We start from the raw sequence: 19,622 nt of genomic DNA, 5'->3' as shown, positions 1-19,622 counted from the left end.
TAAGAAGAAGAAGAAGAAAAAGGATTTCCTTAGCCTTTGGCGCTTTGGACTCCCACTTGGTGATCCCATTTCAAATACACCTGCCGCCCTTAGATTTTATTTTCTTTCTAGAAGCTCCTTACAGCTCACTGTCCTCCGATGGACAATTTTGACTATTAATGAAAGAACAGTGGCTGGAAAGCGACAGTGACAAGAAAAGGCACTGGGCGCCATTAACAACAAATTTTGACATGCCTTAAATTTTAAAATTGTAATAAAAACTCGAAAGAATCCCGTGTCCTAGAAACGAAATAAAACTTTTAAAACTATTTCTTTACTAAAGCTAATAAAATTCTTTATTAAGCTTTGTATTATAATGTAAATTTTATGACTGTTAATTTTGAGTAATTTCGAATCCGACGCTGTCCAAGTGTGGAATAATGTGTAGGAGGTTACAAACGCCCTCGCATTGTAGTTAAATGGAATATACATGCTTATTGTTACTGTTTTTTTTTAGCAGATTTCCTTGCTCGGTTAAATTTTAGTGGTGTATTTAATTGTGTAAATTGTAGTTTAATTTGTTGAAAGCTTTCAAATTAAATTGCCTGTTTTTATTACTCAGATAATCGATATTCATATTTTTTTGTTTTTTGTATTTAATTATAAATTCAAATTAAGCTGTGAAATTAAATATGTAGAATTAATGTACATCAATAAGGAGATTTGTTTTTGAAAATTAGTATATTGGAAAAGGGATATGTCCATTTTTTAAATGGTTTGTTGTCCATATTTGTCACGTGCCTTAATTTGTGTACCGAATATGTATTAGAATGTTCACGTTTGAAAGAAAAATACGTGAATTAGGCTTTTGTCTATATCTGTACATATATAAATAACTTAAAGTTATGAAAATTATTTCATACATTTTAAGACGAATACATTTTCTTTGAAAAGTATTTCAACATTCATTTAGGATGTAATTTAAAAGTTGACTGTTATTGATGCCTGAGAAAGCATAAAAAAAGGATAACGTTACGTACCTGAATCCAATTAAGCTTTGTGATAACAATAATTGGTTGAACTTTAATTGGGAAGCGATACTATAAGTGTAGCTTTTTTCCTATCGCTCCTCCCTTACCTTGAGTATCAGAAAGTGTGGGAGTGGAAGGAAGGTGGAACCTTGTTCATTTGATTTTGTTCCTCTTTTTTTTTTTTTAGATTTCATTCAAATCTGTCGGTAATCACACATAGTGTTAAATGATTTATAAGATAAAGATAAATTCTTATAAACTTTTTCGCAAAAAAGTCTTCATAATTGTTTATGACATTGGTATACGAACTATACTGCCCAAGGCCTCTCCATTTTTAGTATCAACAGTGCTATGAAAAAATCTATTGCGGAATCTGATTTTCTAAAAAGAATTGTGATACAATATTATATAATAAAGCTTCACAGAATACGTGTAAATGCTGGTATGTCGATTTTCGTTAAATTTAGAAATCTACAACTTACATTATGTTCCCGTTAACTTTAACTAGATGTTAAGGAAGTATATTAAACTGTAACGGACTTTAAGAAGAAAACCGAACCGAATCGTCCGCCTCTTCCAGAAGTGCAGTTAATCGAATTTTTGTGGGAAAAATGTTTTTAATAAAAATTTTAGATCGATATAAAAATGTATAAAAAGTAGTATTTGTTTTTGAGAAAATTCTAAAAAAATGATTTTATAAAATATTACTTTCGGTTTACGTAATTTGCTTTAATCACAAAAATATCAAATTTGAACTTTTTCTTTTTAATTCATGGTGAATACATATACGCACTCTCAGATCAATTTAACACCAAAAAGAAACTACTTTTATTTAGGAACTCAAGCGCCCTAGGTACGGATATTGCTGGTAAAAACTAAAAAATCCAAAAGCTGCACAATTACAGTGCTCACTCGTTAGTAGTATAAGCGGAAATAAAAAAAAAATGAAAAGTCTATTCAATAGTACTTTACACTTTAACAGTATGGCCAAAGAAACCTCTCTCAAAAAAAGTGTCTTGCAGGAAGTTAACCAGAAAACATGTTCTAAGAAAAGCTATTGATAAGTTTTTATGCTAAAAGTATACCAAGTTTAAAATAAACCATAGATTCAACTTATAAGAAAACTTATTTAAAAAAACAAAACAATCGATTTAAGGAAGTGGTATTTCAGGTTGACCATTATTCTTTTATTACAGAATCCCCCAAAAGTGCCTTTAATAGAATTATTTTAGAAAAATGTTTCTTATCAAAGTTATAGAACTATTTGTGAGCTATAATTACACAAAATTTAAAGAAAATCCAAGAAGCGGTTTTAAAAAGAAAAAGTTAAAAAAGTAAAAAATCAATGGAGTAAAGTGGTACTTTCGGTGTACCTATTTTTACCAAAAATTTGGTTTACCCTTCCCATAGGATCATTTGAACAAAATAATCTCTTTGTAAATTTTGAGAAAAAACAAGTAAGTAAATAATAGTAACTATATATTTGTGGCGAAGTATTTTATATAATTTTTTTCTTATCTTGTTAGTAAGTATTCCGGTTGTCAAACGTTCGGAAACACTTGTTTTGAGGAGCTTATGAAATCTGAACAAGAAATTTTTGGAGACCATCCATTCTTGATAAAATGACAAAGTGAGGCTTTCCCGGTAACTCTGGAGTCCCCTCAATTAGATTTTATTTATTTAAGATTCTATTTTTCTTTTAATATTTATTCCAAGCTTCTTTTAATGATAACTAACAAAAAAGCCACCAAGGTAATTCTCTATCAAATAAAGACTGTGCGTTATTCATTCAAGTTCATTGAGTAACACACAGAACGTATAAATTAACATTGTGTAAACCACAAGTTCAGTTTTAATTATCACAGTATGTTCATAGTAAATCATATGGAATGCATTTATTAGTTTAAGACATTTACACTCACTGAAAAAGATAGAAGTGATGCAATTAACTTACTTGTACATACTTTATTTATTTATTAATCATACTTCTTTTTCTCATTCATACATAAACTTGCTTCATGCAATCTTTTAAATAATGTTGATTTCCATCATTTAATTTTTTCTTTACTTCTTATAAGGACTCAAATTTTCCAAGAGTTTTCCTATACAGTACTACATGTTTTTAAGCCCTCAATGCTAAAGTTAAAAAGAACATATATATAAAAGTATGATTACTAACTTCCTATTTTAATATTTAAGAGAATGTTATTAGGGTGCTCTTTGCACTGTATAAAAATTGCTCTTAGAAATGCTAATTAAAAGATTGCTGAAAAATTGTTTCGATGAGTTCTTTGATTCTAAATTTTAAAGTTGCTGATTCGCTGAAGAACAGAAAGAAGTTCCACTCTTGAATCGGCTTTTGAACGTAAAGTCTAATCAAAATTTAATCAAAGTACAAAAGGACTTAGCGCATTGCTGAACCAGTGATTACATTATTCAACCGAGATTTCCTTTAAATATTGAGAGGGGGTGAAAGTTTGTGCTGAAACCTAGCGTGACATTCTATGTACCGCCAGTCAGAATTACCGGTGATGTAATATTTAGCATTCCTCAGTTCTCTAGCGTACTTTCAACGAACCAACATATTTTAATATCTGCATTTAACAAAAGATACCTTTAATTTTATTTATTAAAAGAAATAGAATTATTAGAGTAATGTTAAATTTTGGAATGCTCGAAATGAAACTACTAATTTCCTTTAGTAAGATAATACTAATTTTCTAATTAATATGAACTTTTATTAATATAATTGTGATAATAGGGTTAACTTGTTGTTTGGATAAAAAGTTTTTGAAAAGTTAGCTTGCTATTTGCCTTGATTATAAGAGTTGAGAAATTAACATGTTTAATAAGGTAAAATTCCCAAAATTTCTTTAAATTACAGGGCAAATCCTCTTGACTACTACATAAAGTAAAGACACAATCAATTTAATCGAAAAATGAGCTTAAACCTACGATTTATATTTTAAAAAATTAACAAAAAACATTGAAGTATGTTTGGGTAAGCATTTTTTTTTACAAAAGGTTGTTGAATTTTTTAGCCTCATAATTTTTTTGATTTTTTTTATAACGTTTTTCTTTTTATCCTGTGATTAATAGTTTGATTATTATAGATGAATAGCTATTACAATCAACCTAAGTTAAATGGAGGGTTACTTGAACAAATCTTTTTGTAAATCAAATTGTAGATGAACAGGTCAGTATAAGGGTCTGTGACATCTAATAAATTTTAAAAAATATTCATAAAAAAAGGCAGTAAAATTACTTAAATGGCATAAATTGTTATAATAATACCATTAAACACATGCTTTTACGAATGTTTCTATATGGTTGAAATTACGAGTGGGGAAGAAGTATAAATGAAATGTTGGGTACTAGCTGGTTTGTGTACCTTTGGGCGTTTAATCAATCGTTATACTTGGCATTTAAAACCGCAAGTTTTTGTTAAGGAAATTGCACAATAATTTCCTGCACTTATAGGATTATTTGGCTTACACAGGGATGACTAATTAGTTTACCTTTATCAGACAAGTAATTGTTGTCTTTTTATTTCAAAATAACGTTGTTTACTTAACGTTTTTTAGGCTATCAATATTTTTATCCAAGAAAAAAGAAATTTAAGTTGAAATGTCCTTCATTGATTGTTGTGAATTATTAGAATAAAATAGGATTAATTTAATTTTTGTATATATATATATATTCTTCAATAACAATGCCTACTAACATTTAGGCACCCACACATTTTAATTCTTTCACCTTGATATACAACCGCTCAATGTCATAGTTCATTTTTAGTTAAACTCAATCATACAACATTTTATTGCAAACATTTTTTATAATGGAATTGATGATAAAATGTAGCGACTATCTAGTGATTGTAGCGGTGGCTGTGAGCTGGAGGCCCTGGGTTCAAATCCACGAATGTTCCCTTAGTTTTTGGTATCTTCCTAACAGCCTCTATAGCTGCTCACTATCCGGCCGGTCATTGGACAGTTGTCTATTGTAAGCTAACCCTATCCGATGGCTCCGATGTTCATGAATGTTGACGCACCTTAAATTAAAAAATAGATAAAGTAAATATATATTTGTTTAATGGATAATTAAACAGAGGAATGTTAATTTGTGCATTGTTTTTATAGGCAAGGTTTTTTTTTTTCATTAATTGTTCTTTTCCTTTCAAGTGTTACATTTTGATTTGAATCAAGATAGACGATAATGGCCATGTTTTTAACGTTTATTAAGGCGTCAAGGACACTAGTCAAGCATTAAAAGCGCACAATTATAAGTTTTATATCTAAGTATTATAAGAAACTAATAGTTTTCCATAATTTTGACTGAAAATTTTCTACAATGATATTTGTAGGTAGCACAAATATTTTCTTTCTTGCTAGTTGTCCTCTTCAAATTCAGTGCTTATACAAAAATTAATAATATAACGTGTTTTAGTTTGTTAAGTAGAAATTTAGGCATTTATTTGTAAATTTTGCAAAAAAAATTTTAAAATTGATTTTCATTTGCCATCTTCATCCTAGCCGAGGCACCTTCATCTTCTAAAGATATACCCACACTTATTCCAGGGGTATATAGATACTTAAACTCTTATTAATGTTTGTTTATTTTTCATATTATTTTATTTTGATTATTATTATTTAAGGCGGGCAACATTTTTTCTTTTAATGTGTAAATAGTAACTTTTATTGTTTTAGGGGTTGGAAGAGTCTCTCCTAATGATGCAACATGGCAGGATTTAAAAAGATTAAGCGAAGCTGGTATCAGGCGCACCTCAGGTAATTTGAACTAAACCATTTCTTCATCATCAAGTTAGTAAAATCCCTTATCTTTTCTGTAAGGTGTTTGGTGCCTATACTTGTATTTTTCCCATTAAGAACAGATGCGTCTCAATTTTATTTTGTGAATATTAATAACAATTCATAGACTTCCTTTTGAGGCGAAAGAATTATTTGTTTTTATAAACTGAACTAAAAGAAGAGTTGTATGCATATTCACTATTTGTTTATTGTCAAATCATTAACTATAAATTTAAATAAATCTAAGAAATGGGACATATTACGTTTTTTCAATTATTAGTCACAATCGATAATTCCAAGTTAGGGAAACAAGCTGATAAATAAAAGTTTTTTCAGTATTAATTTATTAATTATGTGTAAGTATTTCCTTGTTAATTTGTCACTTCTTCCAGAAAGCAATCAAATCCAGCATTCTTTTAAACACCTTTTTGTTTAGTTTGCATTAGTCCCATTTTCAATTTTACATTCAATATTAGTATACAGGTGTTTGTGGATGGAAACACTCCTCATGGCGTATCGACAACTTTGTCATTAGCGTCGAAATGGTTTAAATTATTATTTTTTTTTTTAATTTATTTAAGGCGGTTAAACATCTGAGTTCATTTGAACTTGGTGCTTTTTTCAGCGACTGCCAGCCACCGGAAAGTGTTCTGTCTTTACAGACAACACTATCACCGTACAATGAGCTGTAAGAAGCTCTTCTATGAAGAGAAAATCTAAGGACCAGCAGTTGGATTCGAACTCAGGATCTCCGCATTTAAATCCAGCATACGTTAACCTCTTAGCTAATCCGCTCCCTGTCTTCAGTGATTACCTTTTTTTACATAGTTTTGGTTACTTACGTTTATTCTTTTGTGCTTTTCCTCTATTTTCATCAACTTGTACGATTATTATAGTAATTGCACAGATTGCCTGTAATACCATCATTCTTCTTTTATATAAAATATGTAAATGGCTTTTGAATAGTTTTTTTTTATCTAATTATTGTAAAATATTGCAGATAACAGTGTTATACTTACAGAAGACACAGATAGCTTCATTATAGGAGATAGAGTATGGGTAGGTGGTACAAAACCAGGCCAAATAGCTTTCATTGGAGAGACACATTTTGCTCCTGGAGAATGGGCTGGAGTCGTTCTAGATGAGCCAATTGGTAATAATTTGTTTTAAATTGTTTCTCTAAACTAAAAATCTGATTTGAACTTGCTTAAATCACTTATTACGATTATCTAGATTCTAATTTAACAATTTTCATCAAAAAAACAATTTGTAGACAAAAGTATTAATTGGCTTCAATTATGTTCATATTTCTTTAAGGGATGCCTTAAAGTCCCTTTAAGTTCCTTTAAAATCAATTTACAGCAATTTTTATTTTAGCTATTCATTTAATTAATGTTGAATGGAATGTGTAATTGATACGCATTAAAAATGGCACATTAGAGGTAAGTTAATAACCAGCCATTATTACCTTAAACAAATTTTTCTGAGAAATTAAAAATTGTAAATCTCTCTCTAGGAGTAATTATTAAATATTTAAAAAAAATTGGTAGTATTCTTCATTATATTCTATTTTATGAAAATCAAAAAATTGATTACTCCATTAAAGTATTTCCTCGATTTTTTTCTAAAACATTGTTGTCACTGCCATGATGTATTGTTTCTTATTTGTTAATAAGATTCCAGTAAATATGTTTCAAAAAGTCGTTTGAAGAAAATCTAATAGTCAAAACCATGAGAATTTTGTAAATGGAAATCGTGTGAGACACCAGTCCAAATTGTTCGATATCAATTTTCTGATGTCACAAGTTGATTTAATAAGTAATATAAATAAGTACAATACTTATTTAAACACAAGGTTTTTTAGTATTAAAATTTTAAATTTACAGTAAGTAATATTTATAAAAGAAAACTTGATTCTATCAAAAGAAGTCAATTATTTATTATTTTAGCAGGTATATGCATTGAATAGAATTATTTTTTATTTCCTACTAGGAAAAATTCTTAACATTTAAGTAGCTGTCGATAAATATTAATTTGTGTAAAATTGCTTTCAGAAAGAACATACGAACTCGTATTTTATTTTTATAATTATGGTTTATAATTCTTATAATCTTTATAACTCAACTGAAAATATATAATGGACGATATTTTTGATACAATAAATTAATAAAGTTTACTTTCTCTTGGTATGTGTTAGGTAAAAATGATGGATCAGTAAGTGGCGTACGATATTTCCAGTGTGAGAGTAAGAAAGGTGTATTCTCGAGATTGGAAAGACTTACTAGACAACCGTTTCTATCTCAGTCACCATCTCCAATTAGTTCAGAACGAACTTCAACACCTTTGTCTAAAACTCCGCCTCCTACAGTTAAGAGTCCATCGTCAATGTCAACTTCCTTTAGTAAACCTCCAGTATTGGCAAATGTTCCTGGTAAAGATATAAAAGTTGGGGAAAGAGTTATTGTTATGAGTAGGGAAGGATCAAAAGCTGGTATTCTGAGATATAGAGGACTTACAAGCTTTGCTCCTGGACAATGGTGTGGTGTTGAATTGGATGACCCGCTGGGAAAAAATGATGGTTCCGTCAATGGTGTAAGGTTAGTAAGACCTAAGTAAAAAAAAAAAAGTTATGTTTTTATGTATTATTGCTCCACTTGAGCGATCTTAGAGACAATTTTCTTTTCTAATATATTAAGGTTTTTTTTAAAAATATTTGAACCTCAATATTTCTAACAAGGACGTACAAATTATTTTCAAAGTCGAGAAATGAAGTAAATATGGCCCAAAATATTACTTTTTTCTTTCATTAATATTATAAATAATGTCTTTTTATTAATCTTCTAACCAAGAAAAAAAAAATTGAACCATTTTTCATTATTCTGTCTAATTTGCTCCTTGTAATCTGTTTTCTTTTTTGGTTCAATATCCAACCAAATATAAAAGTGAACTTGTATAAGTAACCATGCAGATAAAGGTTATTTTTAAAAATAAAATAAATTTTTCTTTTGTTTCAGATATTTTAGTTGCGAACAGAAGTACGGTTTATTTGCTCCCATTCATAAGGTCAGTAGATCTCCCGCCACTGCGAGGCGGCCCTCATGTCAATTACATCATGGATCGGGATACTACGGCTCAAAGGAGAGTCTTAATTCTTCTACTTCTGTAAATACCAGCAATTCTACTAAGGTATTTAAAATCATATTTATTTTCTGTGATTCTGAATTGCATCCAAGAGTTAAACAAATAATCGGAATATTAATCGTTTTTCGTTGTTAAATTCATCCGAATGTTTCATCTGTAAAAGCCATATTAAAAAGCCAAATTAAAAACTGTTCTATCCATGGTTGGAAAGAGGCTTCTTACACGTATTTTGTATCACAACTGTAGTACCGTCCACCGGCTGTCCAAAATTCTTTGGTCTGATAAAATCGCACTGGATTTGAAATTTTTTTTTTTTTTTTTGGCGCATCAACAGCTGAGGTCATTAGCGCCCGGAGCTTTTTCCAGTGCACTGCCGGCCTCCGGACAGTGTTCTCTCGTTACAGACAACAGTGAGCACGGACAGTGAGCTGTAAGAAGCTCCTAGGAAGAGAAAATCTAAGGGTCAGCTGCTGGATTCGAACCCGGGACCTCCGCGTGGGAGTCCAGTATGCTAACCTCATAGCTAATCCCTTCCCTAGGATTTGAAATTAAGCAAAGGCTTATTATAATAGTAATAATTCAAACTATAGCTGAAGATTTGCTATATTGTATCGTTTACATGTGCCTAATAGCTTCTACTGCCTTAACCAGAACCAAAAAGTGCATAGGTTCCACTAGAACTGCATTAGTGTTTCTCTCATATGATGAAAAGTTAAAGACCTCTCTGCTTCCTCGTATATAAATTCCTTAAATATAATATATAATTTAAACATCATATCTAAAACCATTTTATTTCTGCCGAAAATTGAAAAATATTACTTGATATGTCTGCATTTCAGAGGTTAGTTTATTGGTAATGAAATTATTGATATCCTGGAAGTTATATTCTATCATGGAAGTTTCATTTCTAATCGTTAGTTCCAAGTTTGTTCTTTCTGGGTTAAACGCTGATCCAATGTCTGTCTAGGTATTTGATTTAGGTAGGAAGATAAATTAATTATTAATTCATGATTATAAATGAAATTTTCAACATTTAATTTTGTAATTAACACGATTCAAATCATTGTAGTTTCCTCATTTTTTAAACTTTTTGTTGCCATTTAGGTTTTGTAATTAATGTGAAATATTTGATCACATGCTTATCTTCAAGTAGTTCGTAGTTCTTAAAATCCACTTAACAATTCTTTATATTGTAAAATTTTACATAACTATAGTAGAATCTAAAGGATTTAAAGGATAAAATGAAGTTATTCAAAAATGAATTTATTCAAAAGTATAAATAGCGTTGCATTGACAATGCAATAGAATAATTTATATGATAATAATTTATACGACTTGAGTATTTTACTAAATTAATTTAAATAGGGTGTACGAATATGACTAAATAATAATACTGTTATAATATTGTTTTAACAATGTTTTAAATTAATTCTAAATTTTTATTTAGGATCTTTGAATAGGATGTTTGTAAATAATTTGATGATAAAAATCAGATTACATATTTTTATCACTTCATAAACAGAAAAATGGACAAGCAACAGAGAGTCATCTGTAAAACCTTGACGATCACGAATTATTTCTTTATTTTTGATCTATTTTTTTTTATATATAACGAGCTGACGTGTCCATGCAAAAAAAACTCGGTACTTTCTTTCTTTTAAGTTGAATCTTCCACTTTTTAATTAAATCTTTTTCTCCTATTTTTACTGTCAAAAGTTTACTGTGTGGTAATATCAATAAAAATAGATTTAAGTATAAAAACATTTAAAATGAGTACTTGTTACTCGAATTAGTTGGTAGTTGGACGTTTTTTTTTTTTTTTTTACTCGAATTAGTCGTTTGAATAATTGAAAAATAATACTATTAACAGAATTTTCGATAATTACAATAACATTATTCGTTTAGCCAAAACATTTTAAATTTAAAATATTAAGCTTTGTTGCTTTTTTTTTTAATTCAATGAAATTTTTTACAGAAATTGTTTCCCCGCAGTTTTACTACACCGCTTGATTTGGCTAAATCAACAAATCAGGTAACTTTTACTCGTTAATAGTTTCAATGTTACCGAATACTTAAAAAAAAGAAGCAAAAATGTAATAAATAATACTATTTAACATAATGGCCGTAAATACTCCTGGAAAGCTTTAATATAGTTAGAGAAATATATTTTTTTATTATGTGACACTTGTAAAAAAAAATTATTTTAGCATAGAAGTTTATAATGTGTTGTTTATTATTCTAAATTATAGTATTGTTATTTTTATTTTATGTTGAATTATAACTATAAACGGGACCAATATAACATCCTTCTATTAAAATTATGTATTTTTTTTCTTTTTTTTAAGGACCTAAAAAAATTATTTTTAGTTTTTGTTGTTGCTACCAACTAACAAATTACTTGGGTCTAATTTCGCTTGATCCAAACATACTTGTGCATGCGTAGACTATTACTAATAATAAGCATGAACTTTCTTATATTAGTTATTATAATTATTATTGTAATACTAAAAGGCGCTAATGACTGCAGTAGTCGATGCACTCATTAAAAAAAAAAGTTAGTTAAAATTTACATCATCTTTACCAAAAAACTCAGTGATTTGGAAGAATAGTTCAAACCTATATGCGTGCTGATATTAGTTTGATAATATTATTCTATGAGAAAATTCTGCTTTTAAATTCATGGTTGCAGTTTTCTTAAATATTTTTTTGGGCCACACAATTGTACTAATAATTTTTATTTCATCTTTTCATTGCTAATAATTTAATCAACAGTAATATGAAGTAACTGACGGTTTTCTGGAAGGTGGAAGAATATTTTTGATCCTCCATTATGAAAATCGATTGATGAATTGTTTTGAATTTCAGATTTTAAACTAAATAGATTATTATTGCCTTCTACAATTTTATATATTACAGCTTCAATTTTCCATGATATTCGATTATTAAAGTATTTAATTGGTATTCTATATTTAATCGATTTCCATCTTGTTAAAACTCATTGGCCAATTTTTGAGCTTTAAATTAATTATCACTATATAACTTTGACTTTAACAATAATCCGGCAAAATGGTCACGCTAATCAAGTATTCAGTATTCAGAAGTACTACACTTTCTTTTCTTAATGCAATATCGAATATTACTAACAGTAATATTCTCGGATTTTGAGAAACTTTTAATACTGCTCTAGACAGACTTTATTAATGGAGCAACGAACATCACAGTTTATGTTTAAAAACCCGTGTGCCAGAAGTGTATTTATGCTCTCCACCATGTCTCTTCAATTTAATCAGGAATACAATGACCAAAAAGTTTATGTTAAGGAGATTACCACCTATTAATTTTAGATTTTAACAAAAACTTGACTTGGTAGAGCCATATATAAAAACTAAAGCGATGAAATAAGGCTAAGTTTGTTAAAAAGATTGTCTGAGGTTACTTAGGGTGCTGTTAACCATTAATTTTATAAGATCAAAGATAATACTTTAAACAAAAATACGTAGCGGAATTTTTCATAACTGCCTCTCAAGCTATGTGCAGTATGTACCCTGAATTAAGTACAACACTAAACATCAAGTAGATGTTAGTTCAGGCTGGGATATTGAATTTTTGCCACTGCAAGATCGTTTGGAATGAATCAGTGGCCAGACTTGCAAAGAACCGAAGCGAGATATCTCCTCCCAATGAACCACTCACTTGAATGCGATTGGCGAATTAAAGCAAGAGGAAGAAGAATTAAGGCCAGGAAGTAGTTACACAAAGAGGAATGAACGAAACAGAAGGAAAAATTGTAATTTCTACAAATTATTAGAGGTCCATTAGACTTTTCCCAAAAGATTTATTGACATTGTTAGGACTGCATACGAGCCACAATTTTTTTCAAGCCGTTTTATGCAAAATTGGGATAATAGGAACAGCTTACTGGCACCTTAGTAAAATTAAAACCATCATGGTCCTTGGGTAAGATCCAAGCTTACTGCTCCTTAGTGGGCAAAACATTTTATGTAGATGTTTTTATACCAATACAATACTAAAATTGGTATTTTAGGTTTTTCTTCTATTTGGTGACATATAACGTTTTTTGTTTACAGTCAACATTGGTGGTTTTCGACTTATTCTTGTATTAATGGTGAATATAGAAATTGTATTTAATTTGCTGAATTTTGTATTTTTTATTAATTTTGAATATTGAAGTTTGATTTTTATTCAATGAATTTTGCATAGTTTTTGAGTATATTGTGAAAGTACATTAAACCATGTAATTAGGTTGGGGTTGGAATGTTAGTAATTGTCGTTTATTAATTGATTTACATAAAAAAGGGACTTTCTTAAAACATCCACCTGGTATACACTCGTATTTCTGCGTTTAAATAAATAATTAGATTCTACATACGTTAATTATTAAGAACAGATTTTTGGAGAACGAGAAGAACACCCAGCTGAAGAATTTTGTTATATTTTTAAGGTGCTCATAAAAAGAGCTTATTTTAGATTATTTACCGAGTGATTTTTAAGTAGTGTATGTTAAATATACTGACTTCATGCAATGAACTTACAGTTTTAAATAAATTAAGAAAACATGATTTTACTTTCACTATCACTAGAAATATCGTTTTTCATTCAAGTGATTCTTAAATCAACAGTAAAAGAAATAATATGAATTAAACTTTATTTACTTTCATAAATTTGACGGTTTAATTTAAATTAAATGGTTGTTTATCTAATGATGCCAATTACCTGATAGTTACTAGTAATAAGCTATTATTAAAAATAGTACATTTATACTTTTATTTTGTCGTTAGATTTGATTTGTTTTATTAAAAAAAGACAAGTACTGAAATTATTTTTCCTGTTGTTTTCCTTAATTATTTTTTTCTCTACTTCAATTCGTACTTAACTTTTTCTATTATTGTGAGAAGTGGAATTTAATCTAATACAATTAACTCACCTTAAGTGTATCGTTCCGAAAGCAATAAACACAATTTCTCAGAAACAGTACAATATCTCAATAAGATTTTAAATGATATTTGTTTTTAAAATTTCCACCCCATATTTTTATATTACTTCTAGGGCTAATTTACTTATTTAAAAAAAAAAAAAACTACAAAATTCTACTTTTTGAAAACTTCAGGTACGAACACTCACGTCATTTACTTACATGAGTTTGCTTTAAAAAATGTAGATTAAAAGTAATAAATTGCTTGAATACCCAATATTTAAAGAAAATCTTCATATTTGGAATTTTGATTGCACCTTTAAAAAAAATTCTTATTTTTTTATTTAAGGCGTGCTTTTTTCAGTGTGCCATTTACCTCAGATGTTGTAGCGCCTTAAATCATTTAAAAATTGAAATAAATAACATGGATCACAAAAAGACTCAAATCGTTTATATTTTTGCACAGCGACTGCAGGATTATTAATGCTCTAGTTTTTGTTATTTTTATAGGAGTTAAATTACTGCACCGCCACCTTATTTACACGAATATTATTTCAAATGTAGCAAGAAAAATACATTTAAATTGCCGCAAATTTTGTATTTTCTTCCTACCTACTTCTACATATATTCTTAAATTATCCAAAACCAAAATATTGTAAAGATTTTCCTTAAGGCATGTCTACTATTTTTATTTTAATTATTTTCACTTTTGAGCATGATCCTATAATTAAGCTTGTGGTATCTTACGCCTTTCATAAATAAGCTCAGTTCGACGAACATTTGGCCCGCATGGTTGTTAGTATTGCTCTCATTATTTATCACTTAACACTTTTATGAAATTTTCAAATTACACAAGGTAAGCTATATGTTAATATATATTCAAAATATAAAATTGGCGTCTTGGAAGCTATAGATGCAGTGCAAACCTTTCAAAATAAGATTTTATTATTATTCATTTGCATTTTTAACGTACACTCGAGAAAGTTAAGTAAATTGAAGCAACGGAATCTTTGTGCAACATCGAACTTACGACACCGCAAGAAGATACCTTTGCATGCACTTCTTGCTGATTACTCATGGCGTGGTAATTCTTGTAAAACTGTGTGGCTCGTTGGACCAAACGCCATATGATGAATCTGGTGCGTTTAGAATACTGTTAAAATTTTTTCCTACTATGTGGTCAGAAAGCAGAGGCCAAGCAGAATATGAATTTTATCTACTATATTAAAAATATTGTTTCTATAAATTGTTCGAAAATGCTCGTATAGCCTATCTACTGCTCAGAGAAAGGGCGGCAATGACCTCAGAAGTTGACCGATCTTAAATTGAGATTAAACAATTTTTTTTTTTTTTTTTTTTTTTTTTTTTGTCCGGCACATCAACTGCGAGGTTATTAGCGCCTTTAAACAATAGAAATAAAAATACTCTTCTCTACATCCCTTGACGTAAACGTCAAGTTGCGCCACTGCCTAGGAGTAATCTTCTACCAAGTCAGAAAAGAGGTATCAAAAAGTTAGGTAAAAAAAATTATAAAATTAGAAATAGCAATACCTATTCTTTCTATTCTGTACAATTACAATCAGTATGTGTTTGCACTTCGCGAAAAGCTGGGACAACAAAGATTTGGTATTCATTCACAATAAAAAGATATTCTAATGATAAATTATTTGAAAGTTAGAAATTAAATCCTTATTTAATTAGTTATTATGAAAAATTGTGCTGACGAAAAAACCATTAAATTTCTAAATAATATTTTTAAATTAATATTTTTCATTCTTGTAAGGAGAACCTTACGAGACAGACAGGAAGACCTGCTGAAATACCTCAGTATGTTGAAGATTACTGTCAGGAAGTATAATTATTTAGATTGAAAGAATAGTCTTAAATAATGAAATTTTATTAGATAAGGGTCTACTCTGCACTATCAAATAAAAGGTGGAATACTATAGAAACTTTCTTACAGTCCATTATTAATCAGAAGTTCTGACAGTTATTTATCTTAGCCGCAAACACAATATCAGAATGTCGGAAAATAACTAAGTAATTAAAGAAAAGTCATTGAAAGATGAAGTTATATTTGGAAGTAACGACGGACAATGCAAAGTCTAAAATGCGGAGTTTTTTATTTTTTAGTAGTGTTTATTGTCTGAAGATTTTCATGGTGTAAAATTTAGAAAAAGTATTTCCACAAACAGGTGGGATGCTGATTAGTATTAGGTTAACATGTTAGTTACATCATAATATCACTTAGAATTTGTAAAGAATACTCGCGAAAGCAAGAAATTGGCACGTATGAAAGATTTACCGCAATTAAGAGTGTTTTTTTTCAAGAATAATTGTGAAATATAATTGATTTTGTTGATTGATTGATAGTAATTTTCCAATTCCGATTCATTTTTTAGGGAAGTAGAAATAGTCGCTGTAGATTTTATTGAACTGGGCAAATAATATCACTCAAGCGAAAAACTATTTTGTAGCTTGCATTATTTATCGTAAAGAAATAAATTGTTTTTCAGAAATCTAAGACTTCATTAAAAATTAAAACTTCAAAAACTAAAACTAAATATTAAAATTTAAGTACTGTTTTACAATTTTTCTATGTTGAAATCTAAGACGGCAAATGCAGTTTTTATTATTATTATTTTTTTATACAGCAAGTTCTGCAATAAATAAAATACTAAATCTAGTATTATTTATATAATAATTTTCCTTTAATTTTAGGTCACATCCAAAGCAAAAGAAGATGATATAGGCCAGTTACTTAAAGAACGAGAATTAGATAGGTCAAGAATGACAAAAGCAGCACAACAAGCGGATGAAGCTGAAAAAAAATTAAAATTGTTGCAAGGGCAATATGAAAGTGTGAGTAAATGGTTTTATTTTTATTTTTTAGAAGAATGGTTTTATCTTTTGTGTTAAACATTAACTTCAACATCAAGGTAATTTCAATTGTGTCTTTACTGTCAATTGTGACCATGGTTTCCATAAATTGTTTATAAATATAAAATATTATAAAAATGTAAATTTCCTCTAATTGTGACCTATAAATTCAGAATTAATCTGTTCTTGTTACAGTTCAGACTTGAGGCTGAAAACAAAATTACTGACTTGCAAACCTGCATTCGTAAATTAGAAGAAGAGAAAGTAGACATCTTATCTCAACTAGAAGATGTGCAATTTAGGGCAGAAGAAGAAACAATTATAAAATCTGATATAGAAGTAACATTTTTATCATTCCTAAATCGCTATTTTCTACATTTTCTACATTTTTCTTCTAATAAGCTGATACTAAACTCTATTTCGAAGTAATCCTTACTTGCAATTTTAAAAATTTAGAATAAACTTAAAAAAAATTATTGATTTACTACCAGTTATTTCTTTCAAAAGTTATATTTTCAGTTTTTGTAAGCCACAACTGAATCCACAGTGCTGGAATATGCCTTTGAATATAATATAACTCAAGTCCATTTCTATGTTTCTGACCAACTTTTAATGTTCTTTTTTTTTAATCTTCACGTTAGAGGCCTTATAATCACTTTTGGTGATGAATATATTTCACCAACACATAATTTAATTTTAAAAGATATGATTAATGTTAATTTCCTAGCTTTTTATCGACATAAGTCCATTAATTTATTATTTATAAGTGGTGAGCCGTTTTAATTTTATGAGCCCAAAAAATAGAATTACTTATGCGAAATGATAAAAATGACTGTCATTCAACAGTTACAGCAGTTAAATAATCTCGCATAAACGGTAACATTTACCTACTTCTTTTTTTCTAGGTTTTAAATAAAAGTAATCTGAAAAAGATAGAAGAGCTAGAAAATTTGCTTTTAGAAGAGAAGTCACGGAGTGAAAGTTTGTTAAAAGAAAATCAAAAATTTAAAGGGGATGAAAATATAATAACTAATTTAAATCAAGAATTAGATGATCTAAAAAAAAATCAGGAATTAGATAATTTAAAATATAAAAGCACCGAAGAAGAAATGAAAATGGAAATTTCGAAGTTGTTGGTTTTAAAAGAAGAATTGACAAATTTAATAGAAGAAAAGCTAAAAGTAATTGATAGCTTAAATCTGCAACTGAATAAATTTCAATCAAGAACAGATCATTATGAAAGGGAATTAGATAATTATCCAAAACAATTGAAAAAAATTCAAGAATCCCTTGACAAAGCGAAACTTGAATTTGATAGTAAATCTGAAGAAGTTAATAAATTACAAACTGACTGCAACAGTCTTATGAGTAAGTACAATGAAGCTCAGTTAGTTTGTACTGAATCTGAAAGAACCAACAGTCTTCTTAAAAATGAAGTTGAAGCCTATAAACGTGCTGCAGATAATTTAAGTGAAGTGAATCAGAAGTACCAAATCATGGCCGAAAAATATAATAATTGTTTTGAGCAATTAACTGCTGCAGAAGAAAATCTCAGATTAGCTAAATTAAATATTGTTGAAAATGAAACTAAAATTAGTAATTTAACAAAAAAAATAGAAGATTTAGGTGAATGTACAAATGAAAAATTTTCCAATGTTAAAGAAGAGGAACTTGAATCTGTTAGAGAAGTTGCACAATCTATTTTAAAAGTAGTTACTCAGAAAATGAAAGAAGTAAATAGTTTTATTATTACCCTCATTGAGAAGAAGCAGGAAAATATTAAAACCGATACATTATCAGTATTAAAAAATAAGTTGTCAGCTGTTATAAGGGAAATTGAAAGAAATGAAATGAAAATAAATAATTCTGATAATGTAGAAAATTATTCTTTTTCGGAAGAACATTTGTTACTTTGTGATGAAGGTAAGATACTATATATTTAAATTATATGTTTTTCAAATCATTTATTCAAATTAATAATAAATGAAGAAAGGATTAAAACATTAAGAATACATTGCACTCAACTCAGGAATCAGATGTCCTGGATTAGATCCCGCTTGCTGATCCCGTATTTTACTCTTCCTAGGGCCAACATGGTTCCTCTTTATTCGGTAATGGTCAATACTGTCTGAGACAAGACTCTGATGGCCGACAAAGTTAGGGGGCTAAGGGCGCAAGTAATTTTACAATAAAAAATAATTTAAGAGTAATTACGAAGTTAGCGTTCTATTATGTTTTTGATTAAAAAAAACAAAATCAACTCTGAAACTGTTACTAGTAAAGTCGGTTACATTTACATAAGTTAATTTAGAGCTAAAAAATCTTGAGCAATTTTTCTTCAGAAAATAACTCAAAATATATCTTCTGGATGGCAATTCCTCCAAAGCAGAGCATTTATGTACTTGAGGACCTAAGTGAAAAGTACTTTTTAACATGATACTCGTATTTCAGAGGAAACACCACAATATTGCTGCCTAGAACTCAAATTTGATTTTTCTGAGGAAATATTCTGTAAATAAAAGGGGCTTATAAATAGTTCAGTTGATAGGAGTAGTTCAGTTTGATGTAGTAGTTTAAAAGTAAATCATTGGAACCATTCTCGAGAAAATCGAAAAATATGAAAACAAATAAATATGTTTTAAAGAACTTTTTAATGTGTTCCCAGCTGTAAACATGTAATCATAAAGGTCAGTTTCAATTTTGTAATAACACCACCCTTCTTTTTTATTCTTGTTTCAGCAATTTATATCAATAAATTATGATAGAACTGGCATAGCACTAATAGAAGTAATTATGTTTTTATCTCAGTTTGCTAAAAAGCGAACAGTCTTTCGCATAACTTCGTTGAAT

General features: G+C 28.8%; 1 protein-coding gene across 3 annotated transcripts in view; it reads left to right on the top strand.

Annotated features, from left to right (window-relative positions):
* The window catches only part of CLIP-190 (Cytoplasmic linker protein 190), a 36,209-nt gene that overhangs the window by 8,760 nt on the left and 7,827 nt on the right, over positions 1–19,622 (top strand). For all 3 annotated transcript variants that reach the window (XM_074125512.1, XM_074125510.1, XM_074125513.1), the window contains 8 exons: positions 5,717–5,797; positions 6,819–6,971; positions 8,016–8,415; positions 8,833–9,004; positions 10,935–10,991; positions 16,614–16,754; positions 16,968–17,111; positions 17,678–18,695. In XM_074125512.1, the coding sequence (XP_073981613.1) occupies positions 5,717–5,797; positions 6,819–6,971; positions 8,016–8,415; positions 8,833–9,004; positions 10,935–10,991; positions 16,614–16,754; positions 16,968–17,111; positions 17,678–18,695 (2,166 nt within the window). The remainder of the gene's footprint in view (positions 1–5,716; positions 5,798–6,818; positions 6,972–8,015; positions 8,416–8,832; positions 9,005–10,934; positions 10,992–16,613; positions 16,755–16,967; positions 17,112–17,677; positions 18,696–19,622) is intronic.

The sequence above is a fragment of the Rhodnius prolixus genome, unplaced genomic scaffold, assembly GCF_049639745.1.
Source record: "Rhodnius prolixus isolate KJV_2025 unplaced genomic scaffold, Rpr scaffold_3, whole genome shotgun sequence".
NCBI classification, from domain to species: Eukaryota; Metazoa; Arthropoda; class Insecta; order Hemiptera; family Reduviidae; genus Rhodnius; species Rhodnius prolixus.
Note: the sequence above shows the minus strand (reverse complement) of the source record. Positions and strands in the feature narration are given on the sequence as shown.